General features: G+C 40.2%; 3 protein-coding genes across 7 annotated transcripts in view; 1 reads left to right on the forward strand and 2 right to left on the reverse strand.

Moving 5' to 3' along the window:
- The window catches only part of LOC137184721 (protein bicaudal D homolog 2-like), a 45,340-nt gene extending 40,921 nt beyond the window's left edge, over positions 1-4,419 (reverse strand). Inside the window, exon 1 of one of the 2 annotated variants that reach the window (XM_067592664.1) lies at positions 3,851-4,419. In XM_067592664.1, coding sequence (XP_067448765.1) covers positions 3,851-4,090 — 240 coding nt within the window. In that variant the 5' untranslated portion in view covers positions 4,091-4,419. The remainder of the gene's footprint in view (positions 1-3,850) is intronic. The other variant, XM_067592663.1, reaches the window with a different exon arrangement.
- Positions 4,420-4,959: 540 nt separating this feature from the next.
- ptpdc1b (protein tyrosine phosphatase domain containing 1b) lies at positions 4,960-14,653 on the forward strand. Of its 3 annotated transcripts, XM_067592665.1 has the most exons (12): positions 4,960-5,266; positions 7,900-8,022; positions 10,036-10,275; positions 10,742-10,829; positions 11,289-11,454; positions 11,661-11,741; positions 11,853-11,971; positions 12,052-12,189; positions 12,654-13,669; positions 13,905-14,087; positions 14,176-14,286; positions 14,375-14,653. In XM_067592665.1, the coding sequence occupies exons 4-12, from the start codon at positions 10,784-10,786 to the stop codon at positions 14,504-14,506; spliced, it is 1,992 nt and encodes a 663-aa protein (XP_067448766.1). In that variant the 5' UTR covers positions 4,960-5,266; positions 7,900-8,022; positions 10,036-10,275; positions 10,742-10,783; the 3' UTR covers positions 14,507-14,653. The 3 variants fall into 3 exon arrangements, with proteins under 3 accessions (XP_067448766.1, XP_067448767.1, XP_067448768.1); XM_067592666.1 differs by lacking the exon at positions 10,036-10,275; XM_067592667.1 differs by lacking the exons at positions 7,900-8,022; positions 10,036-10,275.
- Positions 14,635-20,614, reverse strand: fbxw12 (F-box and WD repeat domain containing 12). 2 transcript variants are annotated; one of them, XM_067592668.1, is made up of 10 exons: positions 20,417-20,613; positions 20,268-20,305; positions 19,532-19,698; positions 19,306-19,430; positions 18,487-18,693; positions 18,235-18,399; positions 17,857-18,067; positions 16,960-17,141; positions 16,508-16,638; positions 14,635-15,158 (listed from the first exon to the last, which is right to left on the reverse strand). In XM_067592668.1, the coding sequence occupies exons 1-10, from the start codon at positions 20,513-20,515 to the stop codon at positions 15,059-15,061; spliced, it is 1,425 nt and encodes a 474-aa protein (XP_067448769.1). In that variant the 5' UTR covers positions 20,516-20,613; the 3' UTR covers positions 14,635-15,058. The 2 variants fall into 2 exon arrangements, with proteins under 2 accessions (XP_067448769.1, XP_067448770.1); XM_067592669.1 differs by lacking the exon at positions 14,635-15,158 and having other exon boundaries at positions 17,016-17,141; positions 20,417-20,614.
- Positions 20,615-20,666: the final 52 nt, after the last annotated feature.

Below are 20,666 nucleotides of genomic sequence, written 5' to 3' on the forward strand. Positions count from 1 at the left end.
GAACGAGGTCTGTGCGTAACTGAATGACTTCAGTGTGGTCACTGATGCTCGTCGCAGTGCATCAAGGACCAGAGGAGCTCCAGGCCTTTGTTAAAGTGCCATTGTCTAAGTAGTCTGAAGTGGTGGTAGTATGAAAAAAAGAAAGGACCTCTATCAGAAAAAATTAAATCAAAAGTGAGAACTCTGGGATGTTCTGTGGCTCTGTTGTCTTCGGATAGATGATGGCGTCATTGTGGCCGCGGCGTTCTAACTTAGAAGAGCCGAGAGGCTAAACATCAAGCCCGGCACACCACAGACTCTCCAGTTCTCCCTACAGGTACAGTCCCTCAGAGGTGCATTAACAGTTGGAGGTGTGGCACATGATGTGGTCTGTGAGTGGCTTAACTTAAGAATAACAACAACAGCTGAGGCAACACCATCTTGTGCTCTTACACCGCTACAATGTGGTATAATGTCATTAGCTACTTTACCTTGTGACTGAAAGTGTACTCTGCAATCTGTGTGATAACTGGGTAAAAGTCCACACAGCTGAATCATATCTTCATCAGCGGCCTGGTATGCAGGGGTGACTTTATCAGAGCATTGTTTGAGGAGTGACCAACAAAAGTAAATCAGCTGTCGACTTTTGATATGATATCCTGTGTGTCTAATAAAAATTTCTTGATAAAAAAAAAAAAAAAAAGTTGAATCATCACAACGCAATTTATGATCAGACAAGTGGAAATATAAAGTCTTCACAGTATTACCGTCCAGGAGGTAGCATAGGAACAGTGGACCAAGTGACTCACATTCAGTATAATGTGCCAGCAGATGGATATCTCTGTCAGTCTAGTGCACTGCAAACTCTGCCAGTGGGCTATGAGAAAATAATCACTGTCTAGTGTCTTTCCTCCTTTTCATTGAAGTGAAAGGGGGAGAAGAGGACATCAACATATACATGGCAGTGTATCCCCAGTGACAGAGGCCAATGCATGAGCAAATAACGGGCAGGAGTATAATTTTGTGGTTGGAGAGCTATGAAGTGAATGAGCCGGGGGGCTGACACTGTCCCAGATGGAGGAGTATGCCAACGACAGACCATAATGTTATACATACGAATAGGATAGTTGCATCAGGGAACAGATAGGAACATCCTATGAAAACCTCCAGCCAATCGTCATGTGTATAACTAGTATTCTAGCTAGCTGTGAGATAATGCCTCAACAGACACCCACCAACACACTCAAAAGCAGCACCTGCTGAGGAAGCAGCACGGATGCTCAAATTAAGGCACAGAGCTGTGCCGTTACTAAGCAACAGCAGCACAGAATTCCTCCATCTTCCTGCCTCGAGAGTAGTGCGAGTGTGTGGGTGTGAATATTAGTAGCCTGCCCAAACGTGGGTGAGGATGTGAGGATTGGCTAAATGTCAGTGGAAGTTTGCCCACTGTCATGATGATTACTGATTGACTATTTCTGTCCAAATGGAGACAAAAAAGTGGTGTCTGGGCATTTAAATCACTATGAATACACATAAATCTGAGCTTTTTTTTCTATTGTGTTGTATTTGTGCATGCCAGCAACTGAGGAGAGTCATTGAAGACGATCCCATGTTGAGCTACTCTGTAAATCTCCAAGACAATCTACTCTAGTCTGTCTGAGACCTTGGAAAAAAAGAAAGGACATCCAAACATTGCTGACATCAGTGTAAATAGTGCACTTAAGACAACATGGCATTTATAAGAAATGACTTTCTCATGAGCTTTCAGAGCAGTAGCAGACAAAGCCAAACTTGTCAGTTTGCCCTGCCTACTTCAAAACACCACAAAGCACAGAGCAAGAGGTTGTTTCACATGACATCTGTCTTTTTACAATTACAATGATATTTTGAGTTATGAGTTTGGATTGAAAGCGGAAGCCGACTGCTGAGATAAGCTTTAATTTTAGCCCCTGTTGTGACAATAGCCTATCTTGTGTTTGCTCTCCTCTGCCTACTGTCTGTCTCCAACAGACAATAAAGAGGAAGTCAAGAGGGATATCAGAGGAATGTGCTTGTATTTCTCTTGTGATAGCATCACTGCCCCTCATACAGAGGCTAGGCTGGGCTGGGGTGGAGGGGGGTTTGGGTAAAGCGATAAAAAGAACATGGCCATGGACTTTCAAAGGTTACCATCTGACCAGTGATCTACAACCAGCATAACCCAACCCTGAGGCAAAAGAAAGAACCTCTGCTACAGCTTGAAGCAAACAATTGAATTTATTACCCACACAGATGGATGTTTGTATCCTATTATGAGACAAGAAGAAAGACCCAATCTAAGAGTCCAAGCAGACTCACAATGTGAATTTCTTTTTTTAAAACAAAGACTTCAACTGGCGTACTTCGAAAAAAAATCTCCACAAACGTCCCAGCTCCTTTTCTTCTTGTTTGCTGCTATGGTTACTCTTTTAGACCGTTTCCAGTCTGTTTCTTCTATTCAAAGCTTTTTGCTGTCATCCCTCAGTGACAGAGCTAGGCCCCCTTGCCAAAGGAGTGCATGGGAAAACTTCTCTAAGCATAAGAGGACCACAGACAGAGAGAAGGAGGAAAAGCAGAGAGCTGAAAACCTCTCTCTATGTGTCTCTCCACTGAAAAACCCAAAAACCCAAGGGAGTGATGAGCAGATTTCTGGCATGGAATAAAGGGGTTTACCATGAAGTCAGCTTTCTCAGCTATTGGTTGTCTGGCCTAGTGGGAGGACACAGGAAGAACCCCTCATCTCAAAGGAGGATGTGAGCAACCCTGAGCAAGCCTGTGTCAACGCGGGAATCTGCCTTTTTTTTCTCCATGACTACTTGGTGAGCGCAGAAACAGTCGATGGCCCTTGACTGTCTAACATCACTCTAAAGTCACACTTCTCTCAATCTAAATCACAAGACGGTAACAAACTGCTGCTCTAGTGAGAGGGAAAAGAGTGGGGAATAAGTCAGGCCACTGTTGAGAAACAACAGACATGTCCTTTATCTAACTCTCTAGCCCAGCTTGAACCGTCACTCTCAACATTCTTTCCATTCCCAAACGGCCGTAACAAGTCTGGTTTCCTCTGAAAGTTGTTCATCCCTCTCTCTGCTGAGCGGGAAGGTTCAAAATTCAAACCTACTCCCGCCCCTTTCAATTTAACTAGTAATTCTCCTTTGCAGAAGAGAGGCCCATCTGAGCTGAGAGACACGTTGACAAGATACCTACTGCCCATTAAACCTGTAAAAGTGTTGGTTTTGAAAGTTACAAATGAATAATAATTTATCTGAAATATGAGCTGGCCACACAGATCACTTTATAGTCCCCTGTCAAACATTCACAGCAGAGTATAGCATATGGAGTTCACTGCCTGTGATAATGGTCATATCAGTATAGTCTGCAGATCCACTCATGATTAACACATCATAAAAGTGGGGGAGGAAACAAACAAGGCCTTGAAAGCCTTGAGTCAGATAGGAATGTCTTGCGGAAGGGGCATAAATAAATAAAGGTGGCAGTGCAATGGGGTACACCCTGAGTAAAGAGGGGGTGGGGTGAGGAGCATGATGAAGCATCCCCTCCTCATCTTGCAGTTTTGACCTTGTAGGATGAGAATCAGATTGCTTTTTTATGTCTTTCAAAATGTTAGGTCCCTATATATAATATTGTAATGACGAGCGCATACAAATACCATTCAAAAAATTACAAGGTCATTGGAAACTCAATATTTAGTGTCACAAATGGGTATACGCCCCAAATTGAGCATTAGGTTTAATTGAAGGGTTGGTGCGTAGCGCTTGTAAATCCTAAAGGATATAGATAATATTGGTGTTATTTCTTAGTCATTTTCTGTGATTTCTCATACACAGCCTACCTCTTTCAGCTGGTCGAGCTCCTGTCGGACGGCCTCGTACTCAATCTCCATGTCATCGTATTGCTGTTTGAGCTGCTGCTTCTCCTCCAGAACCGCCAGCCCGTACTCCGCCGCCTGGATCTTCTCGTTCGTGGTCTCACTCAGCTCCCGGGAGAGACGCTCGATCTCGGCCCGCATCCACTCCGGCTCGGCTTCCAGCAACAGCATAGCGTCGGTGTAGCCCTGCTCTTCTACGGACATGGTCGGTACCGGTGACGATCAACCAACGTACGCCAGCTGATCTGCGACAAGGGGGGATGTGGGGCGTCTTCAAGCGATGTAACCTTGAAGAACAAGCGGTTGCTTAAATTCGTCTATATTTAAATTGCATGATTGTTACGCTTGCGTTTCTCGTTGCAGGTCTTGTGTCTTTGGTCATGTAGATGACTCTGTTCAATTATCTCCGACGGGGGAGCTCGCCGTTATCTTCTAGAAATGCTCCATCGCTGTGGTCCTGCGTTTCCTTCAGCTCTCCCCCGGCTTGTCGGAGCTGTTGAGCCGGAGCAGGAGTACCAACTGCCAAGACACGAGACAGGATATACAACTTCTGGTTTGTGCTTTCAAAATAAAACACTTGCCCACAAAACAGGCTTCAGATCATGCGTGGTTGCACGTTTATTTTCACTTGTTTACTAACTGAAGTCATAATAAAACATAATTTTAGGAAAAAAACGTGTACAGTGTGAAAATTCATTGATATTATCCCAAAATGTCAGAAATATTCAACTTTATTTTGAAGGTAAATCGATTATTTTCCGGTAATTTCATATAGTTAACACCGTCTCCTTTGAAACAGCTGAACGGGTCCTGTCTAGATTGGTAACCCTAGATTTGCGGAGCTCTCGCGAGATTTATTTCTCCATTCATTGGGCGCGTTTTTTGTCATTGTACAAAATAATTATGTTTTATGACGTGGCAACGCTGGAGTTAAGGTTTGGTTAGGTTAAGGCACAAAAAGAACACTTAGTTAGGGTTACGGAAAGATCATGGTTTAGATTAAAATGATTAATCTCGCGAGATCTTTCGCAAATCAAGGGTTACCATTTAGACACCAGACCAGTTGCACGTCCAGTTTACTCCAATGTGATGCACCTACGCAGCCAGCTAGGGCAGCTCCTACAATGCAGCAGTGCTCATCGGGAAACGTAGTACTTGTAGTACGTAAAGTGAGCGTAAGGGGTCGACCGGCGCCAAGAAATGAACTCATTTCCCATTAGGCTTTGTTTGTTTGCCTATGTGGAACACGGAAATCTCTATCCGAGCCGTTTGTTGCCATAGAAATAGAAGCAACAGACAGGCTAACGGCTGTTCTGAAGTGAATGCCATATGCATATCTGCTGCCATCTGCCGGATGCCGCATTTTATTCATCTTTTCAGGTAAATGTAGTGCATATTCATATTCACACATTTTGTCATTGGGAAATTAATTAGGACGGGTTCGCAATTATTCGAAGCCTTCTTAAAACAATAGGCCCTAATGAACATTGAAATAGGTTTTTTTCTTGCCATAATTATTCCTCCTGTTCATACTGGACATTAGATCTCTTTATAATGCACTTACAATGTAAGTGATGGGGGCCAAAATCCACAAGCCTCCTTCTGTGCAAAAATGTATTTAAATGTATTTAAATGAAGTCTTTTTAGTGCCAAAGTCCCTCTTTTTGTTACTATATTTCCACTGCAGCTCAACAGGAAAAACTGTCCGAGGAAACAGAGAGAGGGAATTTTATGCTAAAAAGAATGTAAATGTGGCAGATATCCACTTGATATGATTATCTCAGACTGGCGAAGCCTCATATAAGCTTCAGATCAACTTTTAAATGCAGTTTTTGCAAGGAATGACTGTGGATTTTGGCCCCCATCACTTACATCGAAAGCACATTTGAAGAGGATCTTATAACGGCCAGTATGAAAAGGAAGAATGATTACATTAAGGAAAACTTCTTTCAACGTTCATATGGGGGCACCTGACCGTTGTTTTAAGACAGACTTGAAAAATTGTGAACCCCTCCTTTAATTTGCCTCATTGTGTGATTGCTGGCACTGTGGATACACAACATATGTTCGATTCCACCTGCAGGCAATGTTAGTCTTGGTTGAATTTCAATACTAATCAGCTTCCAGCAATGCAATCAATTTCAGCTTTCAGCAGTTTCTTCAGAAATTGCATTTTCTAGTTATTCCACAACTTCTTCTTATTCCGCATTCTGTACATTTTTTTGACCTCTTCAACTGCTGCATACTGTGCTAGAAAAACCATTCAAATGTCAAACTGTGGCGAAACTATTACATTTCTGTTTTCTAACATATTCCAGCGATTTTATATTCATTTTTAAACATCAAAATATATGATGGCAGTTTATGGGAGAATTGGATCCAACTTGGTTGGAACCTCTGTCACTTTGAAACTCAACTGTTTGGACATCCCTCATCCTGCAGGGCCCCATTCAAACTTTAAAACATTCACAAAACTTTGATTTTTGAAGTTGTATTCTGTGTTGTGATATCATTTGTACTTTTGGAGAAATTAAGTCCAAATTGAGGGCTTTTACAACAGTTTTCAGATCTCCCCAGTGTGTGACATCATCAGTCACAGTGCAGAGCAGAGATTTTTTTAGACCAGTAAAAAATCCTAAACATGTCTCACTCCCACAGTTTTAACTTTTAAAGCACATATCATGCCTTAAAATGTTGCTACAAGTATCCTTTCTCTTAAAATGTAAATATATTTCCCATATAAGTTATAGTTTTTGAGATCTAAACCTTAATTGATAGGGAGTCACTGTCTCACTCTCATTGACTGCATTGAAATCTGTAGGCTCTCAGTCTCCTCTCTCTTCCATTTCTTAAATTTACAGATTCTCTCTTCCTTCTAACACTTTGTACACATGTTGTACTTCCTCATTCTCAACTAGTCCTGCTGCAACTAATAATGTTCAAATCTCTGAGCTACAAGCTTCATTTTTGGAAAATCAATTCTTACTAAACAAAATGGATTTGTGCTCCATGTTTCGGGAATCCCCTGCTGGCGCTGTGGTAAAGCCCATTACCAGAGCTTAACCTCGTAATGGTTATGTTGTAAGGTTCTGGATTTGATACCTGCCCAGGGCAGTGCTCCTGATAACTCTGTTCTTATAAATAAAGTTGCTTAACATGGTTATTATGTACCATTACGCAATGCGACTACAAAGCCCTTCACTATTATAAGAATGTCAGATCTAAAAAGAGAGATCTTTTTATGCAATTAAAAGTATAAATATGAAAATCTGATCTTGCTTACTGTTTTCTGTCACAAGTTAGCTCAATGTATTGCATTGCTGTCTTACAAACTTGAGGTCATAGGTTTGATCCCACCTCCAGGCAATTTTGGTCTCGGTTGAATTTCAATACTATTGAGCTTTCAACAATGTAACGCAATAAATTTCAGCTTTCAGCAATCACACAAAATTTCTTCAGAAATAACATTTTCTAGTTTACACTAAAATCTAGCTGCATCAGTGGGTCTATGGCATGTTTAAAACATTTTAATCATATGTGTTGCTCAGGTAGCGTTATACCAACAAGTCTTTCATTGCCTTTTCTTTATTATCACTACAGTTTTTTGTAAAAGCCTTTTTTTTCCCGGCAGACATTTTGACATGTCATAGCAGGAGAATTGCAGGTGAAACGCTAGTTAAATAACAAAATAAATGATGTGTGAAATCCGTTCAGCTTGCTAGCTGCCCTGGCTTCAGGGTCCTTCTATTGTGCATGCTGGCTCACTGTCACACAGTCATGGGTTACTGTGACACTAAAATGCAATGGAGCCATCATTAGTGTTACGAATAGCACCTGGTGTTTTTCCTCCAATTACAAGTCAAAATGTCTGCAGTGAAAAAGGCCTATTATGAAGTAATTAAAAATTCAAATTCATGCAGTCATGTTTGTTCTTAAATTTATGCTGTTGTAAAATCCACGTTTTCATGAATGGTATAGTGTACATGTACACTCCATGTTTTCTTCTTTGACAGTATATCTTGACATGTAGTTATAGAGACTTCCAGCGGAATTGATGTATATATATGAGAAAAGAATTCTGCCTTCAAGGCTACACCTGGAGTTTCCCTATAGCTGTCTGGCTGCAGCATGCTCTAGTAAGTGAGCTTTACTAATAAGGATGGACTGAGGGCTAAAAGATAACTATTATGTTTACAGTCACAGTATTCTTACCTTACAGATGAAATCTAAAGCATCACATGCCTGTTTGAAGGCATCACAAGACATGTTTCGTGCAAGGATAATTGTTTTGTCCCTTCTGACCTGAGGCAATATTTTCCTTTGGTCTGAACACATTTTACTACACATTTTATTCTTTTAGGTGCAAAAAATGTCATGAAATGTGCCATACAAAAACAGAATTGTCTGTGTTTAGCATTTGCTTTAGCTCTTGTATCCTATTATTTACAGCAATCATTTTAACTGTCAAAATGATTAGGCTGCAGTGAATAGCTTACTTTTCTGTTTTACTGAATCACATTATACACTACTGCTACTGACCATCTATTCTATAATAAATTGTTTCTGAACTGTCTTTGCTTAAATGTCCTTTTCCCCCTCCATCATTATGTCTACAGCACACTATCTTTGTTGTATAGTGGCTCTGAGGTGCAAAACACATTTCACAAAACAAATTAAGACAACATAAAGCACAACAACATTTCACAAAACAGAAAGGGTGTGAATAGAGTATCTTTAATTAAATGTAGCCATATGTGCATTACCATAACCTCATTAGAACAAGAGTTGGATGTAAACATGCTGTTGTGTTTTCTGTTTTCTGTGTCCCAGTCTTCACCATTTGTCATGGTAAAGACTGATGAGATATGTCTGAAAATCACAGTCACTGTCACTCCCACATCATGTTGCTGGTTGGTACTTTCCTTGTCATGACCAAACTGAGCTGCACAATCAATTTTTTTAATAGATGATTTTAGATAACAGACAATGTGTAACTTCAAGGAAAATTATTGGACAAATTATATAAATATATTTGAATAGTTATTGATTGTTAGATTTCTGGATTTGTAAAGAACAATCAGAGAACTGAGCGTTTATGCATCATTCATAAGTTTTAAGCTAATCAAAAAGTTACAGTTTTTTCATATCACATCAACTCAAATTAGATAATAGGATTTTTATGATTAATTAAACACACACACACACACACACACACACACACATATATATATATATATTTATAGAGAACATGTATGGTACTCAATTGCTATACAGCTATGAATAAAAAGCAGTATAAAGCAGCATATAAAAAACTAAGTGAGGATGAAAGGGCCTAATTGTGTGAAAGAAACCACAAATCTAGATGGAATCAAAGCTGAAATCCATCAAAAACAGGCACTGAAAAAATGATGCTTCTGTAAGCAAAACAATCTATACCAGAACAGATATGAATAAATCCAGACAAGGTTTCTGTTTTTACCATAACATAACACAGGGACAACATTTTAGCATTGCACTGTGATAATTGGCTTTGAGGGCTCTCCAAATGTACATCATAAACGGATCTCTCCTCACCAAACTAAACCTAACCAGCTTTAGCAGGGGTACAAGGTAAGCCAATAAGATTTTATCTACTTGCTATGTCACTAAGGTCCCACTATTTGTAGCCGCAGGAGAAAAGCTTAACTGTAATGATATCAGAAATCTTCTGAATCCTATCATGACAAAAATCCAAAATCTATTTGTCTTATTCACAACAGACACGCATTTCATTGAGCAAATACTTAGTTAACATGTTGAGAATCTGGTCGGCTGGTCATGTGTTTACTTTCACAATATGTGTATTAACAAACAGAATATATACTAGATTATTGTATCTCATAACAGTCCAACAGAAGGCTATAGTGATGTGGCCATAGTATGAGTTTTTGTTGAGGAGTGGGTGCTCTATTTTATACCTGTACAGTAATAAGATTAGTTGTCTAATCCAGGAGGAGTCAAGAATAGCCCTACACTCCCCCAAGAGACACAGAGTGAGAGGAGGAACCTATACAGAGAATTATTTACAAGTGGCACAATCCCTGCTGCTTTTCAACACATTCTTGAGCTTTAAAAAAATATTCCCATACTTTGTCTGTCATTCTCGTGAGGTAGATGGCTTTCCACAAAGGAGAGCCCAGGATCTTGTGGATGCTTGTGTTGCTCCACCCCGACACACAGAGATAATCTGAGGCGAATCAAATCAAGCGGGATTGACTTTACACAGAGCTGGAGAGTGAAAGGCGACGTCAGAGCTGTGGAGGTTAATGTCAGAAATGTTGGCGACTGCAGCTGTTGAACATTTGTGTTCAGAGGTGGTGGTCACAAACTCCTTGTCTCATGTACTACAGGTAAATTTGTTTTGTTTTTTTTATTCTATCTTAATTTCTTTTTTATTTATTGTTAGATTGGTTGCATTGGTTTCCTTGTTAGCTAATTCAAGGTTGATTATTTTACATATTTGTCTTGAAGAGTGATCAAGAATTTTGTACAGTGATTAGGATGCTAAGACAAAACTACCAGCTAAGAATAGCAGCTTGCCAGTCCTTTGAAATTGATTTTGTCTGCTTTGTATTTGACTGAATATGATGATGTTGATCTTTTATCACTGTATATGTGTAAGTGGTTCTCTCTAACTTGCCTTGTCATGTATAGTCTCAAACTAAGGCTTTTTAATAAAATGCAGAGCACTGGTCATCTATAAGAGGCCCTCTCCAAGAAACGGGTTATGTATTTCAGACTTAAGGTTAGGCCTACAGCACCAGTTGTTAGGGTTTGACAGAGTGTATATAACAAGGTAGATATATGTGTGTCCAGGCTCTGCTATGACTGTAGATGTCAGCCTAAGTGACGGTTCATATGGCACTCCATGCAAAGACAAGCGGTGGAACTCTGATGGAATACAGTAAGTAAGGATGGCGGGATGTTAGGCATTAATAAAATGTATCTGTTAATAACTGTAGGTCAATTAGTTGGTCAGGTTTTTATTGTACCATAATACTACATTAAAATGCTTTTCAAATGTACCAGATGACTGTCTATTTTTACTGTAATTCCCTGATGTCAGACTCGCAACACCAGATAAGGATTAGACACCTCTAAGTGAGCACTCACCACTGATGATCTTAACCATTTAGGAGTTACAGAACAACCTACATTTGATGGTGTACCACTGCTTCTGAGGATTTGAAACTTCTCATAGCATTTTAATATCTGTTTACTCTGCTGAGAAACCTCTGGTCTCATAGCTTCAATTAAAATATCATAACGGATTATGTACAATAAACAGATCAATTATATTATACTAAACAATTTCTGTAATATTATATTTTTCGTCTCTTTCCTTCTCCTATAAAACCTCCAGTCAGAGCCCCGAGGGCAAAATACACAATGGTAGGAGAAGCTATACGTCATGTCATCCCTGGACATATGCAATGCTCAATCGGCTGTGGAGGTCAAACTTGCAAGTATGACAACCCAAGTTACTGGAGTGAAGACCAACAGGCTATAAAAGGCCTCTATTCATCCTGGTACACATGCTTGTTCTACCTATTTCTACCCAGTAGTAGTAGTAGTGATAGTGCAACAAAACATAACAGTTTGCCAAATTGTCTATTTCAGTCATATGTTTTATTCATATTTTATTCATATTTTCTCTGTAGCCATGTTAGCTGAACTGAAAAACATGGATCTTGATGTACTAAACATCCCACTAACATTTTTTCTACTATTTCAGGATTACTGATCATCTTCTTGCTATGTCCAGACCCTCAACAGAAATCATTGAGAAATATAACATTATTGATCAGTTCAGAAGGTACACACAACTGTATTTCTCAGCAGCTTCTTGACTACGAGTACAGCTTCTGGGGAAATGATTATAATGAAGTGTAAATGTCTCTGTTTGTGTGTTTGTGTTTGTGTCAAGGAATGGAATTAAAACAGTGATCAACCTACAGATACCTGGTGAACATGCCAGCTGTGGAAACCCTCTTGAGCCAGAGAGCGGCTTCTCATACCACCCAGAGGTTTTCATGGAAAACAACAGTAAGTACTTTATGCAGTTCTTGGTAAGTAGTGGTCTGTTATGTTGCTCAAGTGTGACTGAAAGCATCTTTCCATTTCAGTTTATTTCTACAATTTTGGCTGGACTGATTATGGGGTGGCAAACCTCACCACTGTGCTGGACATGATGAAGGTCATGGCCTTCGCAATGCAGGAGGGAAAAATAGCAGTCCACTGTCACGCAGGTCTTGGCAGAACAGGTAGATTTATAAGGAATATTTAAGGATAGGTTCACATTTCTTTTGTTTTAAAAAGTAGAAAGTAAAAGTATTCAGGTGCCCAAATGAGCATTGAAACAAGTTTTCTTTCTGTGATCATTCCTGCTGTTGGCCATTAAGAGATCCCTGCATAATGCACTTTTAATGTAAGTGGTCTACAGTCCTCCATCCCATATTAGCTTCAGATACACTTTTAAATACATTTGGATTTTGTTCCCTGCCACTCACATTATAAGCGCATATGGAGAGGATATTTTAATGGCTGGTATGTACAGGAGGAATGATTACAGCAAGCAAAACCTCTTTCAATGTTCATTTGGGCACCTGACTTGTTTTAAGACAGACTTGAAAAATTGTGAACCCCTTCTGTAAGTGTTTTGACAATTTAGTACAGTCTGATCTTTCATCTGCACAATCTGACAGTGTTTCTCCTTTTATCCCTCCAGGTGTGCTGTTAGCATGTTTCTTGGCCTTTGCCACCAGGATGACTGCTAACCAGGCTATTTTACACGTGCGTGCCAAACGCCCTGGCTCCATCCAGACCCGAGGTCAGCTACGTTGTGTCAGACAGTTCGTCCAGTTCCTTGCCCCTTTGAGGAGTGTATTTTCCTGTGCTGAACCTCGATCCAACCCAGTCACCCTGTCCCAGTATCTAAACCGCCAGAGACACATACTGCACGGCTATGAGAGGAAGGAGCTGAGGTACCTACCAAAGATTGTCCAACTAGTGTCCAGACTGCTCTTGGACATTGCAGAGAATCGAGAGGTGATTGAGGAGGACATTCTGGAGGCACCTGATATTGATGACATAGAGATGACTCTCAGCGTCATTGAGAAGATGGGCCCTGAGTTATATGCAAAGGAACCCCGCTTACCAGGTACTCCCACCTTACCCAGACATTTTAACGAGCCACCAATTTTCTACCATCGAAAAAGCCTGAGCTACAGTGAGTCAGACTTGACACGACTGGGCTCGAAGCTCAACCTCCTCACACAACCTCTCAGCTCCCTCTCGCAGAGTAATACTCTCGTGGACATTTCCTCATCTGAGACTGTTCTCCCTGCAAAGAAGTGTCAAAGTTTTAACAGTAACGCGTCTGAAATCTCAAACAGTTCGACAAGCTCACTCTGGCAAGTCAAGAATGTTGAAAAACAAAAAGATGTATCCATTCTGATAAAGAAAGTGAAGCAGAAAACCATCCAACGCAGTGAGTCTGTGGGAAACAATGAACCAACCAAAGAGGGTAGCATGCTGGCCAGGTGGAAGGCAGAACAGAGGGAGTTAGAAACGAATGGGAAGCGGTCGCAAGTCAGAGAGGAGGAACAGTCAGAGGTGCCCTTTATCACCCTGCAGTCAGAGTTGTCCCTGGATGCCAGGAGGTTGCTAGTGGCACAAGCTCTGGCAGTGAACCTTTTTGTCGATGGGGAAGAAGAGCACAAGAGCAAAGTCTTAGCCTGGCAGGTAACTGATCCATACCAGCGGTATAGTAGTAAGGCTAATGTTGGGCTAAAATGCCAATTATTAAATTAAATCATGTTCTAATTTTGGTAACTCCAAAAGGTAGTATCAAAAAGACCTTCCATGTCCAGAATAATTTCAAAGATGCTAATAAAGCTATAACAGAAAAATGTGTCTGAGTGAGCCGTGTCACACAGGTCAGTCACAGGGTCTAACATGACCTCCTGAATGTGTGCAGGCAGAGCTGAACCAAGGCGGTGCGTGGGAAAGGCTGTGTATGGAGCGGGATCCCTTCATCCTCACTGGGCTGATGTGGGCATGGTTGGAGCAGCTTAAAGAGCCGGTCATCTGCCTCCAGGATGCTCAAGCCCTGAAACCCTACAACAGTAATGCTCAAACTGTCCTCAACACACTTGACCAGGTCAGATATTCTCTTCCTGGACAATGAAGCTCCTAAGTTTATGTACATATATTTTTTTAGATTTACCCTTCTTGTCATGTCCTCCCAGGCCCCTAAAGAAACGTTAACATGCATACTAGATTGTATGGCTCATATGCTGGTGATACCAGAAGAGGTTGAAAACGCATTCCTGGAGCGTACTATCAAGGCTTTCACCTGGGTAAGAAAAGTGATTATTTTCACCTTTTAAATTCATTTCATCATTGTTTTGTTTCAGCCACTTAATAATCTTGTTTGCCTTTAAACAGATGGAAAATAACTCAGAGGATAGATGCAATGTGTACGAGTCCATGACTGCAGTCCTGAGGTGCGTCCTTGAGGACATGAGATGTATGGCCATCGAAGCAGAGGAGAACCTTCTCTTTACAGACAGACCATGACACTACCTGTCATGAGTATGTGCTGCACTGCCTATACCTCCATGTGGAGGCATGAAAGAGAAAAAAATGCTTTTGTGCCTTGTCAGGAAAATATTGAATATGTAGTAACTGATTTTGTGGGATAAAAATAAACATTTATGGAACATAGTTTATTGTCACCAATACACAACTTACAGGCCTGAGTATTATTTACCTCAGTAATGAGTGGTGGTATCATATTAAAGAACAGGTGGCCAGAATATTTTTTGCGATATGCCTTAAGACTGGTCACAATCAACACTGATATGCCTCGGCTCCAAAAGCATAGTTAAAAACATTCTTATACCTGCACAGATTTCTAATTTATTAACAAGCATGTTGTATCACACAGTATATCAATGCCTTTCCCATAACAGTGTTTATTATCTTTAATACATTCTCTTTTTTGTAAACATAGATAAAGACATAATGTAAGCACATATGATGAACACTTCATAATAAAAGCAAATGTTCCTCCTTACAACGGGTGGTGCAAACTGCATGCAGACACTTTTTCTTGTGGGGTGGCGATGCTCAGGAGGTGAAAGAATAAGCTTTCAAGACGTCTTTCCCATCTTTCCCTTCTGCTGAGGCCACGATGCTTGAGTAGTCACAGGAGACATGAGTGAACCCTCTAGAACACAGAAGCATAAAGTAACAAGATTAGGAAATGACAGCCAAGGGAAGGTGAAAATACCTGTAATTCAGTTACTCCCTGCCAGTGTGGATAAGGCACCGACAGATGGCTGTCCTCTACCTCTGACCTAGGTATCGAACATAGTTCCCAAAATCTACACACATGACCATACAAGCCTTGCTTAGGGAACCAAATTCAGCCTGGCTTCTATAATCACCAGCTGTCGTTGAACCACTACCAACGGGCCTATTTAGTCAGGAATCCTAACAGCCAGGGTCACAACGAAGGGTATTGGTGCAAAAAGGTGTTGGAGGTTTGAAAGTACTCCAAGATGGCCTTCTAACGGGTCATCTCTGGAGGAGGCCCACTCTGACGGTTGAAGGAACTCACCCAGTTTTATAGGGCAGCTTCAGAGTCCTGGCCCTAACTGTTTAGCCAATTTAGTCCCTTATTATAAATCTCTTCACCTAATTGTATTCTGAAATCATACATCTATTACATGTAAAGATCTCAGTCTTTAAATCTGAACCATTACCTTCCTGTTATTCAATAAACATTAAAAGTTTATCCTTAATAAATTTCATCATAATTTTTAATCTAAATGAATTTAAAACTAATGTCATCCTATCCCAAAGGAGGCGTCTTTGCCTACCTGGGAGAAACCAGAAGACCTCAGAGATGAGCACAAGTCAGGAACTTTGGTTGGAGTGTATAAAAATACAAACCAGTTTTATTTGGTTTTTACAAAATAAGCAATCGAAGAATGCAAAAAGCAAAATACAAAACCTTAAGAAAAAAATTAAAAAGCAAAAAGCTAAAAGACTAAAGAGAGTCTCAAAGAGATCTCTCAAAAAGCCCTAAGGAAGAAGGGGGTCCCGCAAAAAGAAAAAAGGAACCTTGAGCCTCTCTTGGCTTTTCTTTTTATAACTCTACAACTTCCTCTAATTTGTATTACCACGTATAATCTATCTCCGGGACATCTCTCAGTTACATGTTGATGTTATATGACTTTTCTTGACAACCGTCAGGTTATCTGACGGTTGTCTAGGTTTTTGATGTTTGTTTGTGTTTGTTTAGTCATTCTTGACGGTTCAGATCTAGTTCAGTACATGTTGCACAAGTTGTGTAAATCCCCCACAAATAGTGCAAGACATTAAACTATGTTTAATTTGTCACCAATTAAAATTACATAAAATAGTCAGAAGTAGGCTTGAGTAGAGTATGTCTCAGCCACATATAGTGGAACTTTCAACACTGTTAATAATGAGATGCATTAGGAGTAACTATTAATGTTGGTAACCTGGCTGCTGTTGATACAGATGAGATACTAAAATGTCATAGTATACCTGGACATTGTGTGAGAGCCTCCCAGTAAGTGGTACTGGCTCTCCAGTGTCAACCCATCGCTTCTGTCCTTTCTCCATGTCAGCACTCGCAAGGAGAGATCCCGAGAGGCTGTCACCACACGAAAGCTATCCTGTGAATGTCAAGAAAACTCAGTCAAGAAAAGTCTTTTTTAATACTTATACTTTTCTCATTTTCAAACAGTGAGAAGAGTGTGCTGTATTTTTCTTTAAAAAGCACTCGCAATGTAGCTCTCTAACATGCTTTTAGCTTTTTATTTGGAGGGGTCGCATATTGCTTTTTTTTATGACATCTAGCTCTTGTCCCATTTGAATGGGAATGCACTTATTCTAAGTCACTTTGGGCAAAAACATCTGCCAAATGAATGTAATGTAATATATAGAATCAGTACAGATGGATATTTCTTTGAATTCCAAATCAGAAAACATCTTACCACACATATAGCGGAAATAGGCATAGCATGATCTTTGAAGCTTGCAAGCAGGGCACCTTTCAGAGAGTAAACCCAGAGCTGCTGGTCAGCTGCCAACACTATGCAGTTGCTGTCTTTGGCCTCTAGAAGGATGTGTGAGGACATGCTGTCCATTGTCAGGGGGAAGGACTCCACCTGCTGGACTAAAATAAGAAGAGATTCAAAATTACACCAGCATGAGCTGACTATTTTGGAAAAATCTACCTTTTATTACCCCTAAATTCTGAGATCAGTTTATCATTTTAATGCATTCCAGGTTTTATTTTGTGATGAAAAGTTGTAATTTACTTTTTTTCACTCTGTCACTGAAACTGCTTAACTAATATCTATTTTGATTGACATTTCCCAGAATGACCTTTGACAACACAGAAAACAAGAGTGAACTTCTTGGATTCAACTATGGGTTTAACTTGTCTGTCAAAATCAAAATAATTACACTAGTAGTTTTCCAGTTGAGAAAATTTCTCCCAGTAAGTCTTTTGAACATCACTACATAATAATGAGTCTGGAGAAAAGCCCTTGCTATCTAATTCAGAGTAGCTGACACTAAAACTGATCTTTAAGATACACCAGGTGAACATTTTTCCATGATTAAACTTCATTGTAGCTGTATTAGAAATGTCTTGAAGTGGTGCCATGCTAGTCATCCACAGGAATAAGCAATAAAAACACAATGACAAATGGATCCAACTAGGCAGTTTCCATAAAAGCAGCTGTTCTTAAAAGTATGTGTGGTCAATGGTAGATTTTTTTAAAGATGCCTCACAAATTGACTCCAATTTTCTAATGGCCAATATGATACTCTATGACACATCTAGGGCATGTTACCAGTCAATAAGCACATAGCTCAGTACTCACCCTGGATCTCTGACTTGTACTTAGCCTTTTTAATGCTGACATCAAAGACAGTGAGGGCTTTGTTGTTTGGGCGCCCGTTGCAATGAATGATGGCCAGTCTGGCAGGCTGAGTGGGTATGAAGACAGCAGCCTGGCATCCAGTGACTGGTACTGACTGGCACAGAGGATCTTCGTCCTCAGAGGGAGAGGTCAAACTCTCTGTGAAAATCACCTGTCAACAAACCAAACTACAGAAATCTACTAAATGTGTTTTTACTGTTTCCCACTGTGCTTATCTATGAACATTGTGTCATTTGCGCAGAGGTAATGTGGTAAAAGAAAACACATGAGCAGGAAATGCAAACATTAAGTCAGGCTGTCAAAGACAACAAGACATACCTTTGGACTTAAATCATCATTGTTCTTGGTTCCAGCTGTGATCCATTTCTTGTCAGGTGAAACTATGAGTACGTTGACGTTAAAGCTGTCACACACCATTATGCTGGACTTTTTAGTCAAAGCTGAGCCAGCTAGTGTACACACAGATCCCTGACTGGTTCCTACCTGGAAGACATAAGTGCTACTTTGTAGATTTTTAAAAAATTTGTATATAAATTCAGATTTAAACCAATAAATCCCAAAATTACTTACAGAAAGAAACCAGTCATTGCTGATATTGTACTGTAGTAAGGTACAATATGGAGATGCAGTAGAAAAGGAGGCCACCTCCTGGCCAGTCTGACACTGCCAGATCTTGATGAGGCCTGTGGAGTCTGCTGTGATCACAACTTCACGCTTTTCATCACTTACAAGCCCTGTCAAAGGACTTTGCACAGGACTGCACCACAGGAGCTGACCCTGAAAGAATAAAAGTACATCAAGTAAGTGTCTTGACCAGGGGCATTTATACCAGTGGATTTGAGGGAGGAGTAACAAGAGGAGAAAGTTAGAGTCTCTGAGGCTTATCTGGAATGACACCTGCATGCACATGACTTGCAGTGGCACATGATTGTAGCACGCGCCATTGGATTAGTGTAGATAAAAGTTTTGAATGCAGTATGATGCCTGCTTTCAAACACTGTCACTTTCACTTCTGGCTTTACTTTGTAGCATCTCCGATCTAAGCCAAAAAAAAAAAACACTACTCGGAAAGGTATTGTCTAAGTTTTCGATATGGACTGATAAGAACTGGCAACATGTGACACTTGACACACATCTAAACATTGCTTGAAAGTCATATGATTATCAGCTGGTTGTGAGACTGTTATGCAAAAGACAAATGAAAAATGATCTAAATCTGAAACATACATATGTAAATATACTGTACACTCAGTTTGGATTAGGTAGATAAATGAATCAATAGCATCTTAAATTAAGCTCTATAGGTGAAAACATTTTGCATTGTTACAACAACTTTTGACATGACTTTACTGAGCATGCATGATGATATGCTGAAGCTGTCGCACTGACATTTTGGATATTCCATGCTCGGACTGTACCATCAGTTGAAGCACTGCAGACTATGGCACTGCTGTTCCAGAGGTCAGGAAGTTGAGCTGAATTCCCCTGCAGGTACACCAAGCCTACCACGCTGCCTGATGGACAACATATCAGGCACAAAAATTAGATGATGCAGGAGGATGTCATGTAGGAGACTCAAGAGAAAGAGAGAGAAAGGGATTAAGAGACAGCATACCTGTGTGACCTCTGAGGCTTTTGCAGATGTAACCTCCTGTTGTGCCTTTTGTCATCTTCATCTCTAAATGGCAACGTCGCAAAAAGTAACTCTTCCATGAGTGACTCACCTGTTCACTCCCCAACACTGCAAGGTTACAGAAACTCCAGCGCTGCAGACACATCCTCCTGAAAGGAGCACAGAATTACAAGTATAGTTATTATGTCATACACATACAAGTGCCCAGCCCAGATGGACTTACAAGACACCAAAATACAGTTGTAGCAGTGAAACATTTGTCAAACATAGACAAGAGCAAAACTTCTTTCATTACATTGCAAATAACTTTGTCTTCTGTACAGAACTCTACAAATAAAATCAGCCACACAAAATGTTCCTTCCTGAAACACAGCTTCATTCATCCAGAAGCACTCATCAGTAGCCCTTAAATCATCATATAATGAGCAATAAAACATTAATCACATAGTTAACAGAGTATTTTCTCCTCAGGGAGACCAGTAAACCTGCCTGGTTCTACAGCTAGCTAACGAATTAAGGTTTAAACCAAACATCAGCAGACCATCTTTCTTCAGTTTCATGAAGCTGTAATATGTAATCACCGTAATCTCAGATTACAGTGGATCTGAGAGATGCTGCAACTGCTGCATTGTGGGATTTATTATTGAAAAAAGAGCAGCATAAACATTCTCTACTTGAAGAAAATGAAAATGATAATGAAAGTACAAACAAAGCTCACCTCCATAACCACGGAGTCTCTGCAGCTTCATGCCAAGCCTGAAAACAAATATCAATATCACATCAAGCACAATAAGTCACTTTTAGGAATTATTCCAATAAACTCGCTGTTATTGCATGGGCTACTTCCGCAAGTTGGACACTCCTTACCTTACACACACTTGAGGCACTGATTAAATCTTCCTCGGTCAGGAATGTAAAAATATGAATAAGGCAATCACCGATCAAGTACGGATGATGCAGATCCATACTGAACGATCGATGATTTTACAGCCCCTCACCAATTATCTATATGTCAAAGCAACAACAGTAGCGAGTTCGGGCAACGGAAAGACTGCAGGGACAAGAAGGAATAGTTTGTTTTTTATTTAACCTGCACAGTCTTCAATAAGCCGCCAGA

This window comes from Thunnus thynnus, chromosome 6 (genome assembly GCF_963924715.1).
Source record: "Thunnus thynnus chromosome 6, fThuThy2.1, whole genome shotgun sequence".
In the NCBI taxonomy this organism is placed as follows: Eukaryota; Metazoa; Chordata; class Actinopteri; order Scombriformes; family Scombridae; genus Thunnus; species Thunnus thynnus.

What these genes read in the sequence shown, in the direction of transcription:
- ptpdc1b (XM_067592665.1), top strand. Translation starts at nt 10,784, where the DNA reads ATGGCACTCCATGCAAAGACAAGCGGTGGAACTCTGATGGAATACA. An exon ending in TGGAACTCTGATGGAATACA is followed by an intron (nt 10,830 to 11,288) that starts GTAAGTAAGGAT and finishes TAAAACCTCCAG; the next exon opens with TCAGAGCCCCGAGGGCAAAA. An exon ending in TCCTCAACACACTTGACCAG is followed by an intron (nt 14,088 to 14,175) that starts GTCAGATATTCT and finishes ATGTCCTCCCAG; the next exon opens with GCCCCTAAAGAAACGTTAAC.
- fbxw12 (XM_067592668.1), bottom strand. Translation starts at nt 20,515, where the DNA reads ATGGATCTGCATCATCCGTACTTGATCGGTGATTGCCTTATTCATATT. An exon ending in ATGATGATTTAAGTCCAAAG is followed by an intron (nt 18,068 to 18,234) that starts GTATGTCTTGTT and finishes GTTTGTTGACAG; the next exon opens with GTGATTTTCACAGAGAGTTT. An exon ending in CTATTTCCGCTATATGTGTG is followed by an intron (nt 16,639 to 16,959) that starts GTAAGATGTTTT and finishes TGACATTCACAG; the next exon opens with GATAGCTTTCGTGTGGTGAC.